General features: G+C 35.5%; 4 protein-coding genes across 6 annotated transcripts; 2 read left to right on the forward strand and 2 right to left on the reverse strand.

Moving 5' to 3' along the window:
- Window positions 1-4868: 4868 nt before the first annotated feature.
- Window positions 4869-7136, reverse strand: LOC136346218 (heat shock protein 70 A1-like). The gene has a single exon (XM_066295206.1). The coding sequence runs from the start codon at window positions 7003-7005 to the stop codon at window positions 5053-5055; it is 1953 nt and encodes a 650-aa protein (XP_066151303.1). The 5' UTR covers window positions 7006-7136; the 3' UTR covers window positions 4869-5052.
- A 1969-nt stretch (window positions 7137-9105) lies between these two features.
- LOC136346219 (heat shock protein 70 A1-like) lies at window positions 9106-11261 on the forward strand. The gene has a single exon (XM_066295207.1). The coding sequence runs from the start codon at window positions 9250-9252 to the stop codon at window positions 11200-11202; it is 1953 nt and encodes a 650-aa protein (XP_066151304.1). The 5' UTR covers window positions 9106-9249; the 3' UTR covers window positions 11203-11261.
- Window positions 11262-13400: 2139 nt separating this feature from the next.
- Window positions 13401-14588, forward strand: LOC136346240 (cuticle protein 67-like). The gene is made up of 2 exons (XM_066295245.1): window positions 13401-14051; window positions 14106-14588. The coding sequence occupies exons 1-2, from the start codon at window positions 14040-14042 to the stop codon at window positions 14526-14528; spliced, it is 435 nt and encodes a 144-aa protein (XP_066151342.1). The 5' UTR covers window positions 13401-14039; the 3' UTR covers window positions 14529-14588.
- A 74-nt stretch (window positions 14589-14662) lies between these two features.
- Window positions 14663-22067, reverse strand: LOC136346216 (NFX1-type zinc finger-containing protein 1-like). 3 transcript variants are annotated; one of them, XM_066295204.1, is made up of 10 exons: window positions 21678-22067; window positions 18605-19571; window positions 18425-18548; window positions 18181-18375; window positions 17865-17932; window positions 17566-17788; window positions 16865-17508; window positions 16424-16808; window positions 15701-15942; window positions 14663-15627 (listed from the first exon to the last, which is right to left on the reverse strand). In XM_066295204.1, the coding sequence occupies exons 2-10, from the start codon at window positions 19561-19563 to the stop codon at window positions 15096-15098; spliced, it is 3372 nt and encodes a 1123-aa protein (XP_066151301.1). In that variant the 5' UTR covers window positions 19564-19571; window positions 21678-22067; the 3' UTR covers window positions 14663-15095. The 3 variants fall into 3 exon arrangements, with proteins under 3 accessions (XP_066151301.1, XP_066151300.1, XP_066151299.1); XM_066295203.1 differs by having other exon boundaries at window positions 16865-17496; window positions 21558-21688; XM_066295202.1 differs by having other exon boundaries at window positions 21558-21688.
- Window positions 22068-22412: the final 345 nt, after the last annotated feature.

Raw genomic sequence — 22412 nt, forward strand, 5'->3', positions numbered from 1 at the left:
CGTTTCTTGACTTTGCTCGATATCACCTTTAAAATGAAAAAACTCAAAATTGTCCACATTTATAGGTTCGAGAAATAGATTGTCGTTTATGTTGTAATTTAGTGTGACGGTTTGGTCAGTATGATTAAGGATTTCCATAGTATAGGTTTGATCGTGGATGGTTACTAGCGTTGGTTGAATTTCGATTTGTTCATTTCTGAAATGATTAATTATGTACGTAGTTTCGTTAGGTAATTTAGTTTTGAAAATTGTTCGTTGTATAGTTTTAGGAGAAAGTTCAATCATAAAATTGTCAAAATCCTTTCTGTAGGAAAAAGGGATTGATATGTATTCGTTCTTTAAAGTTTCATTTTTCAAGTCGATGTTTAGTTTTAAGCTGCAAAGGTCTCTGATTCCTAGTACTCCATCAAAGTACTCATGGAATGGATAGAGGATAAATTCTATTGATTTCGAAATGCCGTATCCTGAAAGTAGGGGAATCTTTGCTCTAGCTGTTGTCTTTTTCGAACCTGCGCACGTTTGGAGGATGCTACGATAGGGGATAATGGTTTCAGGATAGAATGTTTCGGCTATGGAAGGTCTCAGAATAGAAACATAAGAACCTGTGTCTACAAGCAATTTTATGTTAGAATTTGGGATCTGAATATAGGGTAGCTGATTTATCTGATGGCTGTTAAGGCTTAGACAGGGTTCTTTTCCAAGGCTTGTAAGTGAAAATTTTCAATTTGATCTGCTAGGCTTTCGACATTTTCCTCAAATCCAGCATCATCATCGGCTTGAATGTCTAATTCGTCAGGATAGGTATCAATGGTTTCATTATTCTCTAAATGAGTAAGTTCTTGTACCGTATATTTAGGTCGTTCTGTTAAATGCGCACGGGGTTGATAGTAATTTTGTTGGGGTCTGACGTGAGTTAACCTTCCTTTTATAGTGCTAACTCCGGACATGGGTCGCGGGTAGTTTTGTTGGGGTGCTTGATTAAATCTTATTTGAGGTATTTGGTCAAATCTTCTTTGATTGGGACTGAAAGATGAATTTTGATGAGTTATTTGATTGGTGATGGGTGTAGTATTTTGATTTCTGTTTGGGTTGTGATTTCGAAAGAGTTGTGGATTATGTGAGGGTGGTTTTGCCCTTTGCAAATAGTTATTTTTAAAGGTTGTTTGACTGGTTAGTATTTCGTAATTTGTAATGATGTCGAGGGCGGTGTTAAGATTTTGTGGGTTTTGGACTATGAGTAAGGTCCTTAATTCATTCGAGATGTTTGACAGGAGGTTTTGAGTTGCCGTTAGTTCCGTCTGAGAAATCAATATTGTTCGAGCTTCGGCATTGTTGACTTCGGTACATATTTTAGTACTAATTTTCGTGACTAAGGCTTTGAGCGTCTGGACATAGTCTTGAATTGACTCGTTTTTTCTTGTTAGGAATATAAGTTGCTGCTGTAAGTTGGCCCTTGTGATGGGATCGCTGAATTTTTGCTGTAAAGCAATCCTGATCTCAGCCCAGGTTTTTAAATCTGGTCGAGTTAAAATAAAATCTTCAGCTTCATTTATTATTTTTGACTTTATAGCAAGCAATACATATTCCTGTTGAGATGGGTCGTTATTAAAGTATCGTGTGTGAAAAGTATCAATTTGGGTTATGAAGAATTCTAAGCGGGATGGTGTCCCGTCAAAAGTTTTCAAGAGAGTGACAGTCGATCTCAAAGCGTCGGCCATCTTATTTACGTCTAGTACACTTATTTCGTTGTAGAGTTGCTTAATATAGGTTTCTGAATTTGAACTATTACTAGCGTCTAAATGTTTCCCGATTCGTGGATAAGTTATCTCACTTAATGTTTGCTTCTTGAATTTTTTCATGAACTAATAACAGGTTGTCTAGCTAAAGGAGACGACTCACTGTGTTTCCAGCTTCCTTCCTGTATCAAACGGAGTTTCGCCAAGGAGATTCACTTCTCAGGTAGGCTTCCGTTTGTAGTGGACACCAGCGTAGGCCAATATGTCCTTCTGGTGCACTGTCGTGTGCCAGGAGTCTCAAGGTCTGGTCCGTGGTTGGGGAGATCCTTTCTGAACTGTTGGAACAGAAGGTGCCAGTTGGGGTGGTCTTCGAAAAAGTGGAGATCACGAAGATGTAACGCCTCTTAGTTGGGTCGTCAACACTCGAACACTCGATTTTCCGAATTTTTCACTTTTCTGATACACCCGAAAGGATCCTACCGACTGCGCCAATTTTATCGGTGGATCGTGAACATAAAGAAAAATAATTATTTATTTTATAAATAATTTATTGTTCAATGGATTACGATCTGAATATATTGAGTTGATTCGGTCACCACATCAGCTTAAGAACTAACTAGGAAAAAACATGCTCGTTTTGAGCCCCTCCCCGAAAATACCATCGTTAGCCAGACTAATAAATCTGTTGGTCTATGTTATGACTGCAACCAACAAACCCATGTAAGATCCGAATCTCCCTCGGCATCCCTAACATTAGCCTAAGACAATTTATGGTCTTCTAAACGTAACACTCGGTCATAGAATTATGTATATGTTTATACCATCAAGGCAATAAGCCTTTATGGGGTGATCATATAACTGGATCAAAAAGGCGTAATTTATTATGAGCTGCTGAAACCTGGAGAAACAGTTAATACTGAACGTTACCGACAACAAGTGATGGACTTGCATCGAGCTTTGCGTGAAAGACGACCAGAATATCAAGAACGGCAACACAAGGTGATATTGCTTGATGATAATGCACGATCACACATTGCAAAACTGGTGAAGGAAACGATTGGGACGTTTCATTGGGAAGTACTATGGCATGCGGCTTATTCACCCGACTTAGCACCATCCAATTATCACTTATTTGCATCGATGGGACACGCTCTTGCAGAACAGCACTTCACCTCTTACGAAACAGTTAAAAAATGGCTTGATGAATGGTTTGTCTCAAAAGAACAACAGTTCTTTTGGCGTGGCATCCACAAATTGCCAGAGAGATGGGAAAAATGTATATTTAACGATGGGAAATATTTCGAATAAAATATTTTTTATAATTATTGCGCAGCTAAGTTATACTTTTTATTAAAAGATTCCGGTTTCATATTTACAGACCTGGTACATATGCATATAAGTTTCTCAGTGTGCTCATGCAAAGCATACTTTGAAATGTGTAATATCTACAGGTTTTCACATGATTAGAAAAGTTATATTATTTTTGGACAAATAGTCAAAGATATTAAACCAAAGTGTTAGAAATAAAATTGATAGTATTATTCTAAGCTTTTAGGAAGCATCATTTGCGTTTTTGCCATTCTTATTTATCACTTTTTAAATATTTTCTAAACAATTTGACATTCTAGATTCATCGGAGAAAAACTAGCCAAAAAATTTTATTTACCATCAAAACTGCCAATTTTTTTCGGTTTTTATTTAAACTATACATGTAATATACAACGCTGTTCAATTTCGCTGCTAATGGAAATCTGAAAAACCATTAAGACACGCGAAGATCAACGTTTTATGTACGTTTATGATGTATGTATTACTACTGGGGAAATAATATTGCCGATATTATAATTCCGGCATTTAATGTTGCAATTCCGATTTGAATGACACCTAAAAGTGTCCATTTGAAATATTGCTACACAACAGGAAAATATTTTTTTACTGCCTGTGTAGTACAATTTACACTTTATAATCTATTGTGTTTCATAAAAAAAACACCTTTTTAATCAATCAAAGAAAAAATAGAACACTTTAATAATTATTATCTAACATTTATATTCTCTTTTGATAATGTGTGATAGTAACTTGGTTATGCGTAGACACCTTACTTTATCAACACCATTTAAACAACAAAGATCAAACTTTTGTGAAATATGCATTTGACCTACGTAATACAATTACAAACTAATTCAACGCCAAAAAATACATAATAATTACATGGAATTTTTTTCCCCAGAATCATATCTATTTTAGTTACTCTTGATGCTTCAAAAGTCTATAGTTAAATTTTATTCTTGTAATATGACCCAATTTAAATTAAAAAAAAATCTTTGGTAAAGGAATTTGCGTAGTTTTCCTGGGATATATATTCCATTTTTGTAACTAATGAAACATTTCAGAACTACTAATTACTTTTTCTACTAACAGAGACATAAATCACAAAAATATTTTTCCCATATCTACTTCTCTTGACAGAATGATGGAGTAAAATTTTCTTTACATGTATATCAATTGTAGATAACGGGTGATCATTAAAAAACTTTTACTATGAATAATATTACAGACAATAAACTGTATAAATAAGACGTTGATGACGCTAATTGCTAATTAAATGTCTGACTGATAACCAATTATCCAAGACATGTCGTTGATGTTTCAACGACTACTCAAGTTTTTTTAAATAAATAATAATTTTAAGATTTTCAGTTTTTTACAGATAAATGCTAGTAACTTCGAGATGTGAAATGTCTGAGAAAACCTTTAAGGAAAGAAATCGTAAATGAAATGTTTCAAGAACCGTTTTCAAAACTGATCATATATCTGTGAAAATGACATGGGGTATTTCCCGATCGAAACACAAACTATGGCAAAACAATCGTGATAGCTTTATTTATTAAAGACCACTTATATCAATTTGTTATGTAGGTTTTGTATATTCAATCAGGGGAAGGACCTTGGGTTTAAGGTAGTTTTACATGTAAACAATCCTGTGGAAATGAGCAATCAATTATTTGAAATAAACTGTAGCAACGTTGTATGCAATGAGAATTTGGTTAAATGTTTACATTTGTATATTTTTGGTAAACACCAATGGTATTATTGGACCCTTTCAATATTTTAGGCAATGAAACACGATGATATAATTTAAATTGTGTTTTATTAAAACAATTTAATAGTAAATACAATAAATAAAGTCTTATATCTCAATATACATTAAACACTAAATCTAAAAGGAACAAATCTAATTTAATTTTTACATGCTTATTTTCAGTCTTTAAGAGTATCTATTTACTAATCTGGTCAAAACTGTCCCATTAGTGACTTAGTCCACTTCCTCGATAGTTGGTCCTCGAGGTCCACCAAAACCGCCCGCTTGCTGGCCGCAGCTTCCCCCAGGCATTCCGCCTCCGTAGTTGTTGCTTTGATTTTGCGGACCTCCACCATAGAGTTTGGCCATTAGTGGACTGCACACTGAAGTCAGGTGCTTCATCCTGTCCTCAAACTCCTCTTTCTCTGCCAAGGTATTAGCGTCCAACCATTTTAAGGTTTCATCACATTCTCTTTCCACTGTGGCTTTGTCTTGAGTACTGAGTTTGTCACCACAATCTTGTACTGCTTGTTTAAGTTGGAAGATGTAGGCCTCCAATGAGTTACGAGAGGCAACTTTTTCTTTTTGTTTTTCGTCCTCTTCTTTGTATCTTTCGGCCTCTGAGAGCATTCTGTCAATGTCTGCTTGAGATAGGCGACCTTTGTCGTTCTTGATGGTGATATTCTTTTCCTTGCCCGAACTGGTATCTTTAGCAGAGACATTGAGGATTCCATTGGCGTCCAAATCGAAGGTGACTTCGATTTTTGGCACTCCTCGAGGAGCTGGAGGGATACCCGTCAAGTCGAATGTTCCCAGAAGGTTGTTGTCCTTAGTCATGGCTCTTTCACCTTCGAAGACTTGGATAGTAACGGCTGGCTGATTGTCGGAGTATGTCGTGAAAATTTGTGACTGCTTGCACGGAATTCTGGCGTTTCGCTCGATGATTTTAGTCATCACTCCTCCAGCCGTTTCGATACCCATTGACAATGGTGTTACGTCGACTAATAGCACATCTTGAATTTTGCTGTCAGTTTCTCCACTGAGGACTGCGGCTTGGACGGCTGCACCATACGCCACAGCTTCGTCAGGATTGATGCTCAAATTCAGTGGTTTTCCATTAAAGAAGTTCTGGAGCAATTGTTGGATTTTCGGAATTCTAGTCGAACCTCCCACTAATACAATGTCGTGGATAGAACCCTTGTCCATTTTGGCATCAGCAAGAGCCTTCTCCACTGGTTGAAGTGTCCCTCTAAACAGGTCTGCATTCAATTCTTCAAATCTGGCTCGAGTGAGTTTAGTGTAGAAATCAATGCCTTCAAATAATGCATCGATTTCTATGGACGCTTCAGTGCTTGAAGACAAAGTCCTCTTGGCACGTTCTGCTGCTGTTCTCAGCCTCCTCAAAGCTCTAGGATTTGAACGAAGATCTTTCTTGTATTTCCTCTTAAATTCGTCTGCCAAGTGGTTGACTAATCGGTTGTCAAAGTCTTCTCCTCCAAGATGCGTGTCACCAGCTGTGGCTCTTACTTCAAACAGAGATCCCTCGTCAATGGTGAGAATGGAAACGTCAAAGGTACCTCCACCCAAATCAAAGATGAGCACATTTCTTTCCCCTTTCAAATTCTTGTCCAAGCCATAGGCCAAGGCGGCTGCAGTGGGCTCATTGATAATTCTTAAAACGTTCAATCCTGCTATAACTCCAGCATCTTTGGTTGCTTGCCTTTGGGAGTCGTTGAAGTAGGCAGGTACAGTAATAACTGCATCCTTAATGGTTTGTCCCAAGTAGGCTTCAGCAGTCTCCTTCATCTTGGTTAAAATCATGGAGCTCACTTCTTCAGGTGCAAATTTCTTTGCTTCTCCCTTATAATCAACTTGGATCTTAGGCTTGCCTCCATCACTTACGACTTTAAAAGGCCAGTGCTTGATGTCCTGCTGGATTTTAGGATCGTCATACTTGCGTCCAATCAACCTTTTAGCGTCGAAGACTGTGTTTGAGGGATTCATGGCGACTTGGTTTTTGGCAGCATCCCCAATGAGCCGCTCACTGTCAGTGAAGGCCACATAACTGGGGGTCGTTCTGTTCCCTTGGTCGTTAGCGATGATCTCCACTTTCCCGTGCTCCCAGACACCCACACAGGAATATGTGGTGCCTAAATCGATACCGACGGCCGGAGCTTTCTTCACCATTTTCACTTGTTTTATCACAAAAATTCACTTGATGAAAATACTGGTTATAGCACAATAGTATACTTTATTCGCTCGTATATAGCTTTCACTTGTTGTTTCAACTGTATCGCTGTATTTAGATTGACTGACTAGCCTGCCGCGCGGATCTGCTTATATATGTCGGCCGAGGAGATTCGAAAACGTTCGAACAATCTAGAAGCTCCACATCGATTAACGGTAGGACGCTGCGTTATTCTAGAAGATCGCTTTATGAAATTATGCCCAAAAATATACAGTGTCTCAAAGAGTGTATTTATTTTTCCACAAATGTGTTTCCGGTATGTAGGCACGTGGATACTTCCATTATTTATTCCAGGTTCCTTAGAACTTAATGATACATTAGTATTTATAACGTCCTTTTAATCTTTCTGGCTACTAATTAACGTTTTTTTTTTATTTTTATTATTTACAGATAAGCAATTAATTTTCAAAATACTGGCTTCGACCTTTATGAAGGTTTTTGTGGTAACACTATAAAGAAACCGAAGTTACAGGAAATAGATATAGTTTAATATTTTTAGAGAAAACTCGAAGTATGAACAGAACAAAAATTATTTAAAATTATCAAATGCCTATTTTTAGTCAGATCTAAAAGAACTTGTTCTATTCGGACATAATTGAACAAAAAATGTTAACAATGTGCAAGGATCCTTGTGGATGGGAAGAAGGGACTCGACAGAAATAAGATTGTACTAAAATGAACAGATGTTTATCTGTCATGAGATCTGAAAAGATATCATCAACAATTGTTTGTTGACTTAGACATAGAGACAACTTTTTGGCTACTTTCTTCGCCTTTTTGTGGTACTCAGTAAAAACATTTACTCAGAAGCCTCAAACAAAATAAGTGATACATACACTATAGGGATGATTTAATAGAACGTTATTGTATGTCAAATAATGACATAAGAAGAAACATTTCAAACTATATATTAAACGAATTGCAAAGAACGCTCAATACTACATCTCTTTAATATTTTATTTTTCACATTCATAATAGTTGCATCCAGCACACATTTTTAATTTGACTATATTTTCATAAGCTAAACAATACACTACTTTTTAAAATTTTTATCAAACCTTAACTTAACCTTAAGTTTATTAACAAAAAAAATTCTTGTAAACAGCATTAAGAGCGTTGTTTGCTAAAAGTGGAATCAATTAGTAGTTCTAGAAATAAACCAGTTCTAGAATGTTCATTCGAGTTATCATTTCCTATGCTTAAATTCTACGTTAGTCGAGAATCTTGTCGATCGATGGCGCCCCGTGCAGTGGTTAATCTATAATGATTCAGAATAATCTCGAACCTCGTTATGCCGTGTAGTATAGGGTGTCCCAAATTTGGAATTTAACAATGATTTTGGAAGGCAGCTGTGTTTACGTTATGGTAATGGTTGAATGGTATGGTTAATGGTTGAAAGATTTTGATTATGCTTTTGAAATAATTAAAAACTGTAACTGCGTAATTTTAAACTATGATATTTAAGATATAGTATGTATGTATGTAAACATGCAGTAAGTTAATTCTATAACTTCTTTATCAACTTTTCAAAAATCATCATGTAAGCCAAAAAAGGGACACTTATTGTGACTTCGCTTTTCCTGAATCCAAAAAATTAATAGTTCTTCGCGACTTCATTAATAGGAATGTCATAATATGGAAATTTGCCTTAAAACGCACTTTTCTTAAAACCGTATCAAGCAATTCCATCGTTAAAACTCTTAAAGCCACTGAATCAATGTACTGGCAAATTTGTCGGAAAAATTATTTCTATCAAAATTACTACATTTGGCAGTGCTACGTTTTCATTTCAACGTTTTCATGAAATCATTGTAATATTACCAGATATTTGACCAACATTGTTAGTACACTTAACCGTAGACTTCTTGTATTAGGTTTCGATAATATTTATGTACTTATTTGTCTCTCCCTATAAAACTTGGTAACAATCTAGAAACAGCTGTTTTCTCCACGCTATTTTCATCCGTTATGCTTCTAGAGCGTTCGAAACTTGTCGAGTACGTACGATTCGAAATATAAAAGCAGCTTCGTTTACCGCTGTTTTCAGTTGATTCAAACAAGCGATACGAACAAGTCAATAAAGCAAAAGTTTTATACTCGATCCAAAGCAAGAAACATTTTGCAGTGTTTTATCATAAAGTATTAGTGATTTTATCCAGTGAATTATAACAAAAACAAACAAGATGGTGAAGAAAGCTCCGGCCGTCGGTATCGATTTAGGCACCACATATTCCTGTGTGGGTGTCTGGGAGCACGGGAAAGTGGAGATCATCGCTAACGACCAAGGGAACAGAACGACCCCCAGTTATGTGGCCTTCACTGACAGTGAGCGGCTCATTGGGGATGCTGCCAAAAACCAAGTCGCCATGAATCCCTCAAACACAGTCTTCGACGCTAAAAGGTTGATTGGACGCAAGTATGACGATCCTAAAATCCAGCAGGACATCAAGCACTGGCCTTTTAAAGTCGTAAGTGATGGAGGCAAGCCTAAGATCCAAGTTGATTATAAGGGAGAAGCAAAGAAATTTGCACCTGAAGAAGTGAGCTCCATGATTTTAACCAAGATGAAGGAGACTGCTGAAGCCTACTTGGGACAAACCATTAAGGATGCAGTTATTACTGTACCTGCCTACTTCAACGACTCCCAAAGGCAAGCAACCAAAGATGCTGGAGTTATAGCAGGATTGAACGTTTTAAGAATTATCAATGAGCCCACTGCAGCCGCCTTGGCCTATGGCTTGGACAAGAATTTGAAAGGGGAAAGAAATGTGCTCATCTTTGATTTGGGTGGAGGTACCTTTGACGTTTCCATTCTCACCATTGACGAGGGATCTCTGTTTGAAGTAAGAGCCACAGCTGGTGACACGCATCTTGGAGGAGAAGACTTTGACAACCGATTAGTCAACCACTTGGCAGACGAATTTAAGAGGAAATACAAGAAAGATCTTCGTTCAAATCCTAGAGCTTTGAGGAGGCTGAGAACAGCAGCAGAACGTGCCAAGAGGACTTTGTCTTCAAGCACTGAAGCGTCCATAGAAATCGATGCATTATTTGAAGGCATTGATTTCTACACTAAACTCACTCGAGCCAGATTTGAAGAATTGAATGCAGACCTGTTTAGAGGGACACTTCAACCAGTGGAGAAGGCTCTTGCTGATGCCAAAATGGACAAGGGTTCTATCCACGACATTGTATTAGTGGGAGGTTCGACTAGAATTCCGAAAATCCAACAATTGCTCCAGAACTTCTTTAATGGAAAACCACTGAATTTGAGCATCAATCCTGACGAAGCTGTGGCGTATGGTGCAGCCGTCCAAGCCGCAGTCCTCAGTGGAGAAACTGACAGCAAAATTCAAGATGTGCTATTAGTCGACGTAACACCATTGTCAATGGGTATCGAAACGGCTGGAGGAGTGATGACTAAAATCATCGAGCGAAACGCCAGAATTCCGTGCAAGCAGTCACAAATTTTCACGACATACTCCGACAATCAGCCAGCCGTTACTATCCAAGTCTTCGAAGGTGAAAGAGCCATGACTAAGGACAACAACCTTCTGGGAACATTCGACTTGACGGGTATCCCTCCAGCTCCTCGAGGAGTGCCAAAAATCGAAGTCACCTTCGATTTGGACGCCAATGGAATCCTCAATGTCTCTGCTAAAGATACCAGTTCGGGCAAGGAAAAGAATATCACCATCAAGAACGACAAAGGTCGCCTATCTCAAGCAGACATTGACAGAATGCTCTCAGAGGCCGAAAGATACAAAGAAGAGGACGAAAAACAAAAAGAAAAAGTTGCCTCTCGTAACTCATTGGAGGCCTACATCTTCCAACTTAAACAAGCAGTACAAGATTGTGGTGACAAACTCAGTACTCAAGACAAAGCCACAGTGGAAAGAGAATGTGATGAAACCTTAAAATGGTTGGACGCTAATACCTTGGCAGAGAAAGAGGAGTTTGAGGACAGGATGAAGCACCTGACTTCAGTGTGCAGTCCACTAATGGCCAAACTCTATGGTGGAGGTCCGCAAAATCAAAGCAACAACTACGGAGGCGGAATGCCTGGGGGAAGCTGCGGCCAGCAAGCGGGCGGTTTTGGTGGACCTCGAGGACCAACTATCGAGGAAGTAGACTAATACTAATTTAAAATTTGTATGTTGTAAATGTAAAATATTAAAGACTGATGTTTGTTATATTCCATAGCACATTTAGTTTTCTCATTAGTATTTAAGTAGACTATAATGCATTTAGTAGCATTGTAGCTGTGATATTTTATCATTAATAAATGGTTTTTATTTTACAAAATGTATTTGTTTTGTTACCTAAAGAATGGATTAGTACATCAGTTTTAATTTGCCAAGCAAAGAAATGAAATTCTTAAAAACGATGGCCTAAAAATATGGTAAAAGTCCACAAAATAAAAATGAGGGCGGAGCGCACGGGAAGTTATGAACAATAACCAGGAGGCTTCAATGGACCTCGGTCGAAACCAACCAGTGAATAAGGGGACTAAAGCTACTCACATTACAGTAGACTTTTTACCAAACTTATAAATAGAAATAATACGTAAAAGTTATTTTCCTGTTCTTATATTTGTCATTAAAATGTTTAATAAAACATTTCTTAACATACATCCATTTGTTTGATTCTCTTTGCCTATTAAGAGATGTAGGAGTAATGCTGGTCCACTCCAAAAATACAGACTCTTAGTTAAATGAACAGATTTATTATTTTCTTATTTGCATTATACAATCTAAAATTGATCAACGTTTTATTATGTTGAGAACAATTAACACCGTTTCCTGGCTAATCTTGCAAAAGAAAACACTTGAAAACATTTGTTATGTTTGGTATAGGAACATTGTAGTTTATCATAATAGTTAAAAACCATCTTGCATATCTATGAAGACCTCTACTTAAGAGGTTTTTCACAAGCGCAAATGGCGTATATAATACTTATCACTAGGCGATTTGTGGATAGTTCAAAACATCTTTTGTTAATGTACATAATCAATTCACTTTACAAATTTTTAATAGTCCAAGTATCTTTGACATTTACATATCGCATTCAAGAGTAGCTGTTACTTCATGTATACCATTTTGGAACGTGTTTGTTAGCGTTGGGCATTGAGGTTTTGGAATTTTGACAGGACAGAAGTTATGATCTGTTAAAGGTGTTATTCTTAAAGATTAGAATGGAAAATTTCAAACTCAAGTGTCCTGATTTCTATTTCATTGCTCAGGTTTTTGAGTAAAAAAATATGCGTTCATGCAGGAAATATTTATTCCTTATAAAATTTTTTTTTTTTTAATTTTAAATGATCTTGACGCCAAATACGATAATAAAACCCCTTAGCATCTTACCCATAAAGTAGGACGCAGGAAAATGTACACAAAACCCAAAACTCGATCTTTACGAAAGATGTAAATATACAGATTTCGACGAAAGTCCTCTTTTCAAATGATAGCGGCAACATTAAGGTAGAAAAAACCTCTACACCCGAGGATATCGATACACCATTGCTAATGCATGTTGTATACATTTACACATACTAATGATTACATATTTGTTAAAATGTAAAGCTGAGCGGAAAAGTTTTAAAGTTGTTAAAATTGGAGAATTTATAAGATGAAGGGAAGAATGGGCTATGTCATTTTATGGAAGCACTATTGGAAATACTTACAATTTAGGGTGCTTAGGAACTCAAAGGATCATCTCGAAGCACACAGGAGAACTGCAACCACCTACAAAAGTATTTGGTAACTGAACTTGAGGCTCAGAAGTTCGGTTACATTTGAATTTCAACTTTTATAACTATAAAAAATTCTCTGTCAAAGGAAAAACGCTACAGACATGAACAGATCATAAATCTAAACGTCTGTCCTTCTTTAATCCAATTTGATAAAAAGAAATTAAATGTCTGGGCAATTGTTTTCGAAGTAAACTTCGAAGAATTAATTTGCAGTGACGCAATGACAAATAAATCCTTCGGACGAAACGCAATGTTTCGCAGAAGTATAGTTGGTTGCATACTAAAGCGACAGGAAATTTGGATGTATTGAAAATGATGTTGTAATAAACTGAATATTACTTTTAAACTATTAATATTTTAATAAATAACCATTTCAACTAATAATAAATTAAATAATATGTTCAATTTGTTACCAATCAATAAAAATAAAACAAAACCTTAGTAAAGGGAAGACAACGCTCAAAAATCTCAGTGGAGCAATGCTAACAAAATCAATTATTATCAGAATCAAAAACACATATTATATTCTCCAGAATAGATAGAACTATTTTAATATTACAAAGTAAGTTTTCAACCAACGATCTTATCATTACCAATCGTTCTTGCACCAATTTGGACTACTTTAAATAAATTTGTTTTATTCTTATAGCCCGTTATTTGCAAATTAACTTATACGCACGAGTTCTTGACATTAAAGCCCCACGATTGATGAGATCATTAAGCAGATTAAGTGAAGGACAATGTTTAGGTCAAAAACGAAAGTACCGATGTAACTGCTTTCTTATTATTATTGAAAAAATGTTGGCGGCACAAATGCTTATAATGCGACAAAAAAAACTTAAAAACATGTTATTGATTTTTCGAACAAAAATTCAAGGCAAAATCACTCTATCTCCTTCCGAATAAGTAACAGGTCTCTCAATTAACCCGACCTTCTCCAGTAAAATACAAAAAGACTCAACTACCTTAACATTAAACGCTCGCGACCTTAATCCATTTTCTTGGAAGTTGCACTTGAAATTTAGTTGGGAGCCGCAAGAGACATAAAGAAAAATAAACAAATTGCATTGCCCAACAACGAACTGGTTATAATGATGCCCATTGCGTCCATGTGGTACTTGACGGTATAAATAGGTGGTTAAATTTAGAGGAAGGTATCAGTCGACTTAAAGGTATCAAGTAATACCAATAACCCAAGTTTCGGTGCAGAGAACAGGAAAATGGCTTTTAAGGTAAGAAATACAAATCTCTATATGGTAAAAAAAAGAAATAACTTTATTTTTCAGTGTGTCATCTTATGTGCAACCCTCGCATTGGCTAGGGCAGGCTTTCTGAGTCAACCAGCTCTGACTTACGCCTCTACCCCTCTGTCTTACTCAGCCCCAGCAATCACCTCTCAATCCTCCAATATTTACCGTTCAGTTGGCAACTTAGGCCAAATCTCCACTTACAGTAAGAGCATCGACACCCCTTTTTCTAGTGTGAGAAAAGCCGATGTCAGAATTTCCAACCCTGGATTAAGATACGCAGCCACTCCCACCATAGCTTATGGCGGAACTGTTGCTGCTCCCACCATAGCTTATAGCAGAGAAGTTGCTGCACCCATAGCTCGAGTAGGACCAGCTCCTCTCTTGGGAGTCACTTACTCTGCCGCTCCAACAGTTGCACACGTAGCTTTTGATTCCGGGGTAGCTCACTACGCTTTTTAATGGATGTTCTTGTTGTGGTTGTTTTATTTATTGTGATTTAAATATAATATACTACTTTGAGACAACAGTTTTAATATATTTATATTATAGTGAGGACCTCAAATCTACAGTGAAACGAGACGAATCATGAAACGTTTGCAAAAAATATATATATTTTTAAATATTAAAAGTACACACGAGGAACTGTAACATCAATTAAAAAAGGCAAATACCTAAAACCTATTTGGCAAACAAATTTAACAAATTTATGTTAAATTTTATAGATGTAACAAATGTTTTAACATGTAATAAAATCTACAAAACAAAAACGTAACATCTTTAAAGAAACATACATTGTTTCCACCGATTTCTTTGATTGAAATACAGATGATTTAAGAAGTTCTCGCAGAAACTCATAAATACCACTCATTTATTTTTCCCGCAGTCAATCAGCATACATAATAAGAAAATTTAACACGAATTCACAAATATTAACTTTAACCCATATAACATTTTCTTTAAACTAGTGCAGCTTTAAGGCCTTCAAAAACTATTGAATCACTTATCAGTAAAAAGCTTACTTTACTATTATTCTACGCGACCAAGTCTGTTTTTTCCATTTGGCCCAAACCCCGAATTTTCAAAATCCTTCAGATACTTCTGCAAAATCTCTTGGTTACTCAGTCCCTGTATCACCAATTTTTTCTTGTTATTCAATATAATCCCCAGAAGTTCAGGTGCTTTAGGCAGCTTAATGTTCCATTCTGGCAGATTCTCCCCAAGAGTCAAATTCTCCAATCCCAATTCAACCTGCTTAATCTCCTTGAAAACACTAGCTTTACTAGTTTCCTTCCTATCTTCTGCCGGAGAGATTTTGCAATTAGAACAGTCTAAATCCTCCTCGAAATCGCTGTCATGTTCATTGCAAGTAATTGACTGTTTGTGTCCACAAGACCTGCGAATATAGACTTTTTTCAGACATCTGTAGTCCTGGTTCTGATCCATGAAACATCGAATGTAATGTCCGCAAGAGAGTTTTTGGCGCAGTTTGTAGGTACACATCCCACAGGGTTCGTAACAGAGTTTCTTGCATTTGTGGATGGGATTTTTGCAGGAAGATCTTAGCAAAAGAAAATGTTTAAATAATCGTTTCAAAGAAACTCAGATAGAGTTGCATTTAGACTTAAACTTACTTTGAACAAGGTTCCATACAACGATATTGTTTATGATCGAAAAAATGACAATATTGAGTGCATTTGTGACCGCAGGGCAAGATTTTGTTGCACAACTCCTCGCAGCCACCATTAGGAGATAATTTATAAAATTGTTCAGGACTTCGTATTTTGATAACAGTGCTATGTTGCTCGCACTGTAGAGGTAAGTGAAAACCCACAGAATTTTGCTTTTTCAGTGTAAGATAGATTTTCCTCCAAAGCTTAAAAATATGATGAATTAAAATTGTTTATGATCTATGTTATTTATTTGCATGATACTTGTTAGTGATTAGTTTCTTTTTATGTATCCGAAGTAAAAAAAGCATAGACCATATTTATCCTATATGTTGCTATGTTTTTTAATTCTACAATTATTACAAAAGAATTTATCAATACTCTCCACCTTAACATCCAGTGATTTTCGAGAAATTGCTCACATTATTAGGATTAAGCTTAAAATATTTCTTTATCAAGGGCTTGCATAAACGGGCCACCTTATTACGCCAGGCGGTTGCCTGTATCAGAGATTTTGTTGCCCTGTTTACTTGTGTCATAGAGCGATTAAGTAAAAGAAAATAGAAGTTTACACATAAGGTGACCAAATTCCTATATAGTCGACATGAAAATGGATTTTGCTATAACATACGCCCTTTGAATTGAGAATTGAGAGAATGTTTTTTGATAAAATAAAAGAATACACACCAGTGAACACGTCATCAACAGTTTGATATTTCCCATCATATACAGCCCCTCCTTTGCTCTGCTTAACGCCACGCACACTCTATTTTCAACAGACAAAAATCCGATGCTACTATAATCATTGTTGCGCACCAAAGACAACAAAATAATCTTGTTTTCCTCCCCTTGGAAATTGTCTACTGAAGTGACTTTTATTTCCTGGACTTGCGTACCTACACATTGGCTTTGCTCTTGCATCAGGACGTTTACTTGACCCAAATAGGTGGCCAAAATGGTAATTTCATCAGGTTTATACCCGTTCTGAATCAGATGTGAAGCCAACTGGATTATGTATTTTGCTTCATATGAATTCTTTTTGCTCGAATTGCCAGAAGATTGCTCAGGGTTTCTACAAAAAAATTCGCTGTCATGAAAAATTAACTAGTTTACGTTTGAAGAAATTACCGATGCGTGATAAAATATAGAGACTTCTTCATGCCGCGTATTTTTGAAAATTCGGTTACAGTTTCATGATTATGGAGTACTGGATAAATACAGGGTGTAATCAAAGAAGATATTTCAGGGCGCATGCGGTGTTGCACATTTAAGGTGTAACACTGAATATCATTCCGGACCATTCTTTCGAACATGCTTACTCCTAAATTGTATTTGGTTTCAATGTCGTAATCGGCAGTAGTCGGTTTTAACTGTTTGTGGTCCCCGATTAAAATTACGTGTTGACAATGTTTTGTCAGAACAGGTATAATATGGGCTTCCAGCAATTCGGCAGCCTCCTCCACAATCACAATTGGACACTGTATGATCTCGAGAATAGAATGCATTCGCGCCGCCATAGTACTGGTCATTCCGATGATTATCTGATGCTTCATCAGATCCAAATTGTTTTTCTCTTGTATTCGATTGAAATTTTGGTAAATAGGCTGGTACTCAGCGATTAAAGCCTCCATTTCTTCGGTCATGTAGGCCTCGTATTTCTTCATCCAATGTTGGTAGAGCTGCCAGCGCGTTCGAACTGGGATACTGAATGGGTCACGTCCTTTGTTTGTGCTGACGTATCTTCCGGTGTTGAGTTGTAGCTTCAGACAGTACTTTGATAGAAAAAATATGTTTCAGCTAGAAAACGTTAAATTCGGTAGAAATATTACCTGGAAAAACTCGAATTTGCTCAGCAAATAATTGTACGAATTAATCAAAATCTGGAGTTCGCGATTTTTTACTTGAATATGACTTCGATCCGAGCTCTGAGATTTCTCTTGCCTAATCTGAATTCCCTTGTTAAGCTCGAGTATTTTATCATAGAGCTTATGTATGGCGACAGACATTATTGACACGGATAACAGACAATATTTTGAGTCTTTATTGCAATCTCTGAAACGGTAAAAGTGTCCTTAAAAACAACTTGTTACATCAACTATAACTAAGTTCAAAGATAAAAAGAACTTACTTTAAAAAATTATTATATACCAAACTTATCAATTTACGATCTTCTGAAGCAGATATTTGAAGATATCCCTAGAAATAGAAAGTCATTTAAAGGCAAAAAATAACAGACTTCAGAAAATTAGTCACACACGTTTTAATGATTATTATAAATAATTTTATAACATCATAGATTAAAGTATTAACCCAACTTGTTAAAGAAATTTGAACCATAAAGTAATGAAAGCAATAATAATCATTCGGGAAATGCTTGTCAACTGCACATGGTGTTTAGTGGTTTTATTCATATTCTAACAAAAAGTGGCAAAAAGTTATCTTACCATTTTCAGGGATTCATCTTCTTCTAGCAACCATGTAACCATTTCCTCACGATTGAAATTCGGGAAAAAACTAGCGATTTCAGGTACGCCTGTCGCCAAGACATCGAAAGAAAAAATGCAACTAGGTTTGGTACTAACAAGATTATCCAACTGATTACCCATCGTTATTATTTGGCGCTCAATGGCACAATATTCCTGCAAATGTGTTTTTTTTACCACTTACTCAAACAAATACTAAAACTACCTTAAAAACTTCTCCTATTTTGAAACGTTTTTGCCACCCATTTGTGGTGTTATTGTAAAATCGTTGTCGGCATTCCTGTATTGAATAATTTTTCATTTTGGGGTTGCGAGATTGACCACCAAGCCTATTTTCAATACAAAAAATATTTCAATTTTTTTTACACCTACAAACCTTCTATACCTCAAAATTCGGTTAGTAAACTTAGTAAGCCCCTCCAAAAACTGATCTAATGCATGATTGGTGAAACTAATCACTAGCATGGGACTATTTTTCCACCATTTATTTCTAATAGTCACTAACTGCTTCACTATCTTAAGACCCAGAAAGGTTTTTCCTGTGCCTGGAGGTCCTTGAATAATCACCAACTCCTGCGATAGCGCTGCATTCATTGCAATGTTCTGGGATACGTTCAGGTCTTGATCTGAGATAGTCCACTTAACACCATTTAGGTATTTGGGCATACCCACAGAGGAATTGGTCTTGATTAAATATTCACTTAATGGAAAGGATGTTCTGTTAATGCTTTGGATTGCTCTTAGAACATGGTAGTAAGGTTCAAAGAATTGATTGCATTCAATCATCAAATAAGTCTTGTCGTATTGTATATTGACTTTATCCTCAAAACTGACCAGCACCTTTTTGTACAACAACTTCCTGATATCAGCAACCTTCCCGCAAATTATTGTATTAAATGTGTCAGCGGAGAAAATGAGTAAAGATCCCAACATAAATCTCTTGTCGCCTTTCTTGACGTTCCACCTATCATACGTAACACCTTTCTTAATTTCAATAGAGACACACACATCACTATTCTTCACTCCTTTCCTAATAAACTGCACTTCATGAATTTTGATATTTATCAGCGTCTGAGACGAGCGTTTCAAAAAAGTCTGTAAATCCTCTCTGATGGGTTTAATGAAGTCTTCTCTTAACAACATGAAATGAGTCCTTAAGTAATGGTCAAGATCTTTATATGCTCCTTTAGTAATATTAAGAGGGAGTACATGTGGTGACTTGCAGCTCGTTAGCTCCGATGCAGTAGGATAAATGCTCATGAAGCGGTAGGCTACTGAATTGCCTGATGTGGAGCAAAGATTGGCTTTCATGCTACGAAACCTTCGTGTTAAGTCGGAATTCATTGTGATGGCTGAATTTTAATAAAAAAAAATAATTAAAATAAATAGAAATGTTTTTAGATAATTGATTTCTTTGAGAAATATTAATAAAATATGGATACTATATATAAATTATATGATAAAATGAAATACCTTTACCTATTTTAATTTAACAGTTATACAAGTCCTAGTCCAGGTATAGATAAGCAAATGAGCACACACATATATTTAGAGAAAAAGTACCTAAATATTTGCTTAGCTATTTTTGAGAAGAACTCTTAATATAATATTCATATTAACTTGACTTTAAAAAGCAGAAAGGCCCCAAATGTATTTTGAATGTCTTTTATGTTTTATCTTACATTTTTCACAGCTTGCCTACTTAAACTTAAATTTAAATGGTAAAACTAGTATAAAACTTGAAAACAATTACTACGAGGGATCTAAATTCCTGCATGTGGGTTCTCAAAAAAAATTAATCAATATATGGACAACGAGACTTCAAACTCGACTTTTAATTAAAGTCTACATTCCTCAATAAAGTATAGAATATAATGGGATGTTCCTATGACTAGGGCCAATAGTTTGGAACAATTTTATACACATACTATTCAATAGCATTTTTAAAGAAACACTTCCTGTAACGAGAGTTGGAAACGAGAGGAAAAACTATACGTTTTTTACCCACTTTTAGGTGTGTTCATAATGTTTTTTTATTTGTTAATATGTTGCACAAATATGGAATAAGACATTGTGAAGGCACTTTTTTATTTATAATCTAAATTTAATGCCAGGTTTTGGTTGCATGCCAAAAGTAGAAGTATCAGCGCAAGTTTTGTTGTCTTATGGGAGTCATATTGGAGTCAGTAATTGGAATTTTTAATGGTTGGTTTCTATGTAAAGTTGAAGATTATCCCTATTTATGGAAGCACTGCTTGTAAAGTAGCCTCTAAATGATTAACAATTAAGAAAACTTGTAATTCACTATATGGTAGATAATTCGTTTTTTTAAATTGACAAATTTGTTGTCAAATGAAATCTTATTGAAATATAGATCATATACAGTGTCTAGAATTGCAATTATGACAAATTAAACCATATATTCTAGATAAAAAAAATAATACTAATTTGCTATGGGTAGAATTCTAAAGAGGCCAGTCTGCTAACCATACATTCTCGAGTTAGATACACAGGATGTTAAAATTCAATTTTACATATATTTGTTTACAAGATTGTGTATCCTACTGGAGTCTACCATATATTGATCTACTTTTTTATTGCTTTGCTACATTTAGAGGCTTCCCTTTTTCATAGCAATCCTTTTTCAAGGTAGGTAATAATTTTATATGTCCAAATCTGAATCCCTCAATTAAAAACCTTTTTTGCCTCCTGCATCTTTCTTTCATCTTGTTAAACCACATTTAATATTCTGTATGTCAGAAACCTTCAAATAGAATTTATATGGAGAATTAGTATTATTTTCAAATGTAGTATATTTGGTTAAACTGTTACAATTTTAATTTGGGCTATTCTGTATATTCCCATTTAATATTTAATCATACAGATCCAATAAGGGTCTAACATTGTTTCCATTTTAAAGATTGAAATTTTCCATTGGTCTTTTCTTCAATTAGCCTTAATACATGTTCTTTCTTCCTACAATACACAATTTTTTTAAATATATTTGGAAAAAACAAAAACTGGAATATTCAGTTCTTCTTAGATTCCTTCAGAAATAGTTGAAATTCTTCGATTTTTAAAAACGATTCCATCTCAGTATCAAAATACACATTTACATGTTTGTTCCAATTTAAAGGTCCTAGTTTCTCTTATGGATTTGAAGATACTTATATTCAACATCAAATTTGTGATATCCTGTGTGAGCACTAGACATTACTAAATTAATAGCTTTACACATAACGTGGTATGCTCATCAAAGAGTTATTAGATTATAAGACTTTTAAACTACATCTTAGTTCAGACAATATACTACATAGTTAATCACAAACTTGACTTACCTCCAGAAATTTGGAAAATGAATAATTTTGATAATAATAATGTATGACACATAAAATTTTACAGCAAATTACACAACCACAGATTACCATAGTGATTACCGTAAATATCATAGTACGAACCTATAAATTACCAATAGTTATATATATCACAACTGCATATTTGATACTTGCTCGAGATGCATATACTGCTTGAAATTCACTAAAAAAATTGTTGTTGTTAATGTATTAACGTTGATAAGTATATTAGTTCCTATATCAGCAACCGAGTTGGCTTCTAATTGAAAAACACTGTGGGAACTTTTGGTGCATAAATTTATAAGACTTTATCTCGACGTTATCTCCGAAGTTCGGTACTTCACAAGGCGCAATGCAATCTGACACATTAGTTAGACGTGACGTAACATAATATTTTTTGGTATGACTGCGCTTATTTACATTTTTAGTACAATTGTAAATCATAAATAACGTTGGGCTTTCGTTTTTCAGAGAAGTTTCAAACTGGAATTTAAAACAGATATAGAATTTGCAAAAAAAAATGCTTGGGATATGTAAAAAAGAAATAAGAACGAAATCTATGAAGCGAGGGTAGACAATACGATATACACGCTGGCTTTTAGCTTTTTATGATTTCTCTAGTCAATAAATGAATGATAGATGGCGCGAGCATGAAACCGAATAATGTTTTTATGTAATGGCGTTCACATCAAAAATCTCCAAAAGATTAACGCGTATCTAACAGGATATTAGGATTAATGACGCATTTGAATTTTTGCCTTGCCTTAAATTAACAGATACCGTAATTACTCACCAAAAAAAGTAGTATATGAAGATTATAATTCTTTTTACGCCCCAACC

This window comes from Euwallacea fornicatus, chromosome 22 (genome assembly GCF_040115645.1).
Source record: "Euwallacea fornicatus isolate EFF26 chromosome 22, ASM4011564v1, whole genome shotgun sequence".
Lineage (NCBI taxonomy): Eukaryota > Metazoa > Arthropoda > Insecta > Coleoptera > Curculionidae > Euwallacea > Euwallacea fornicatus.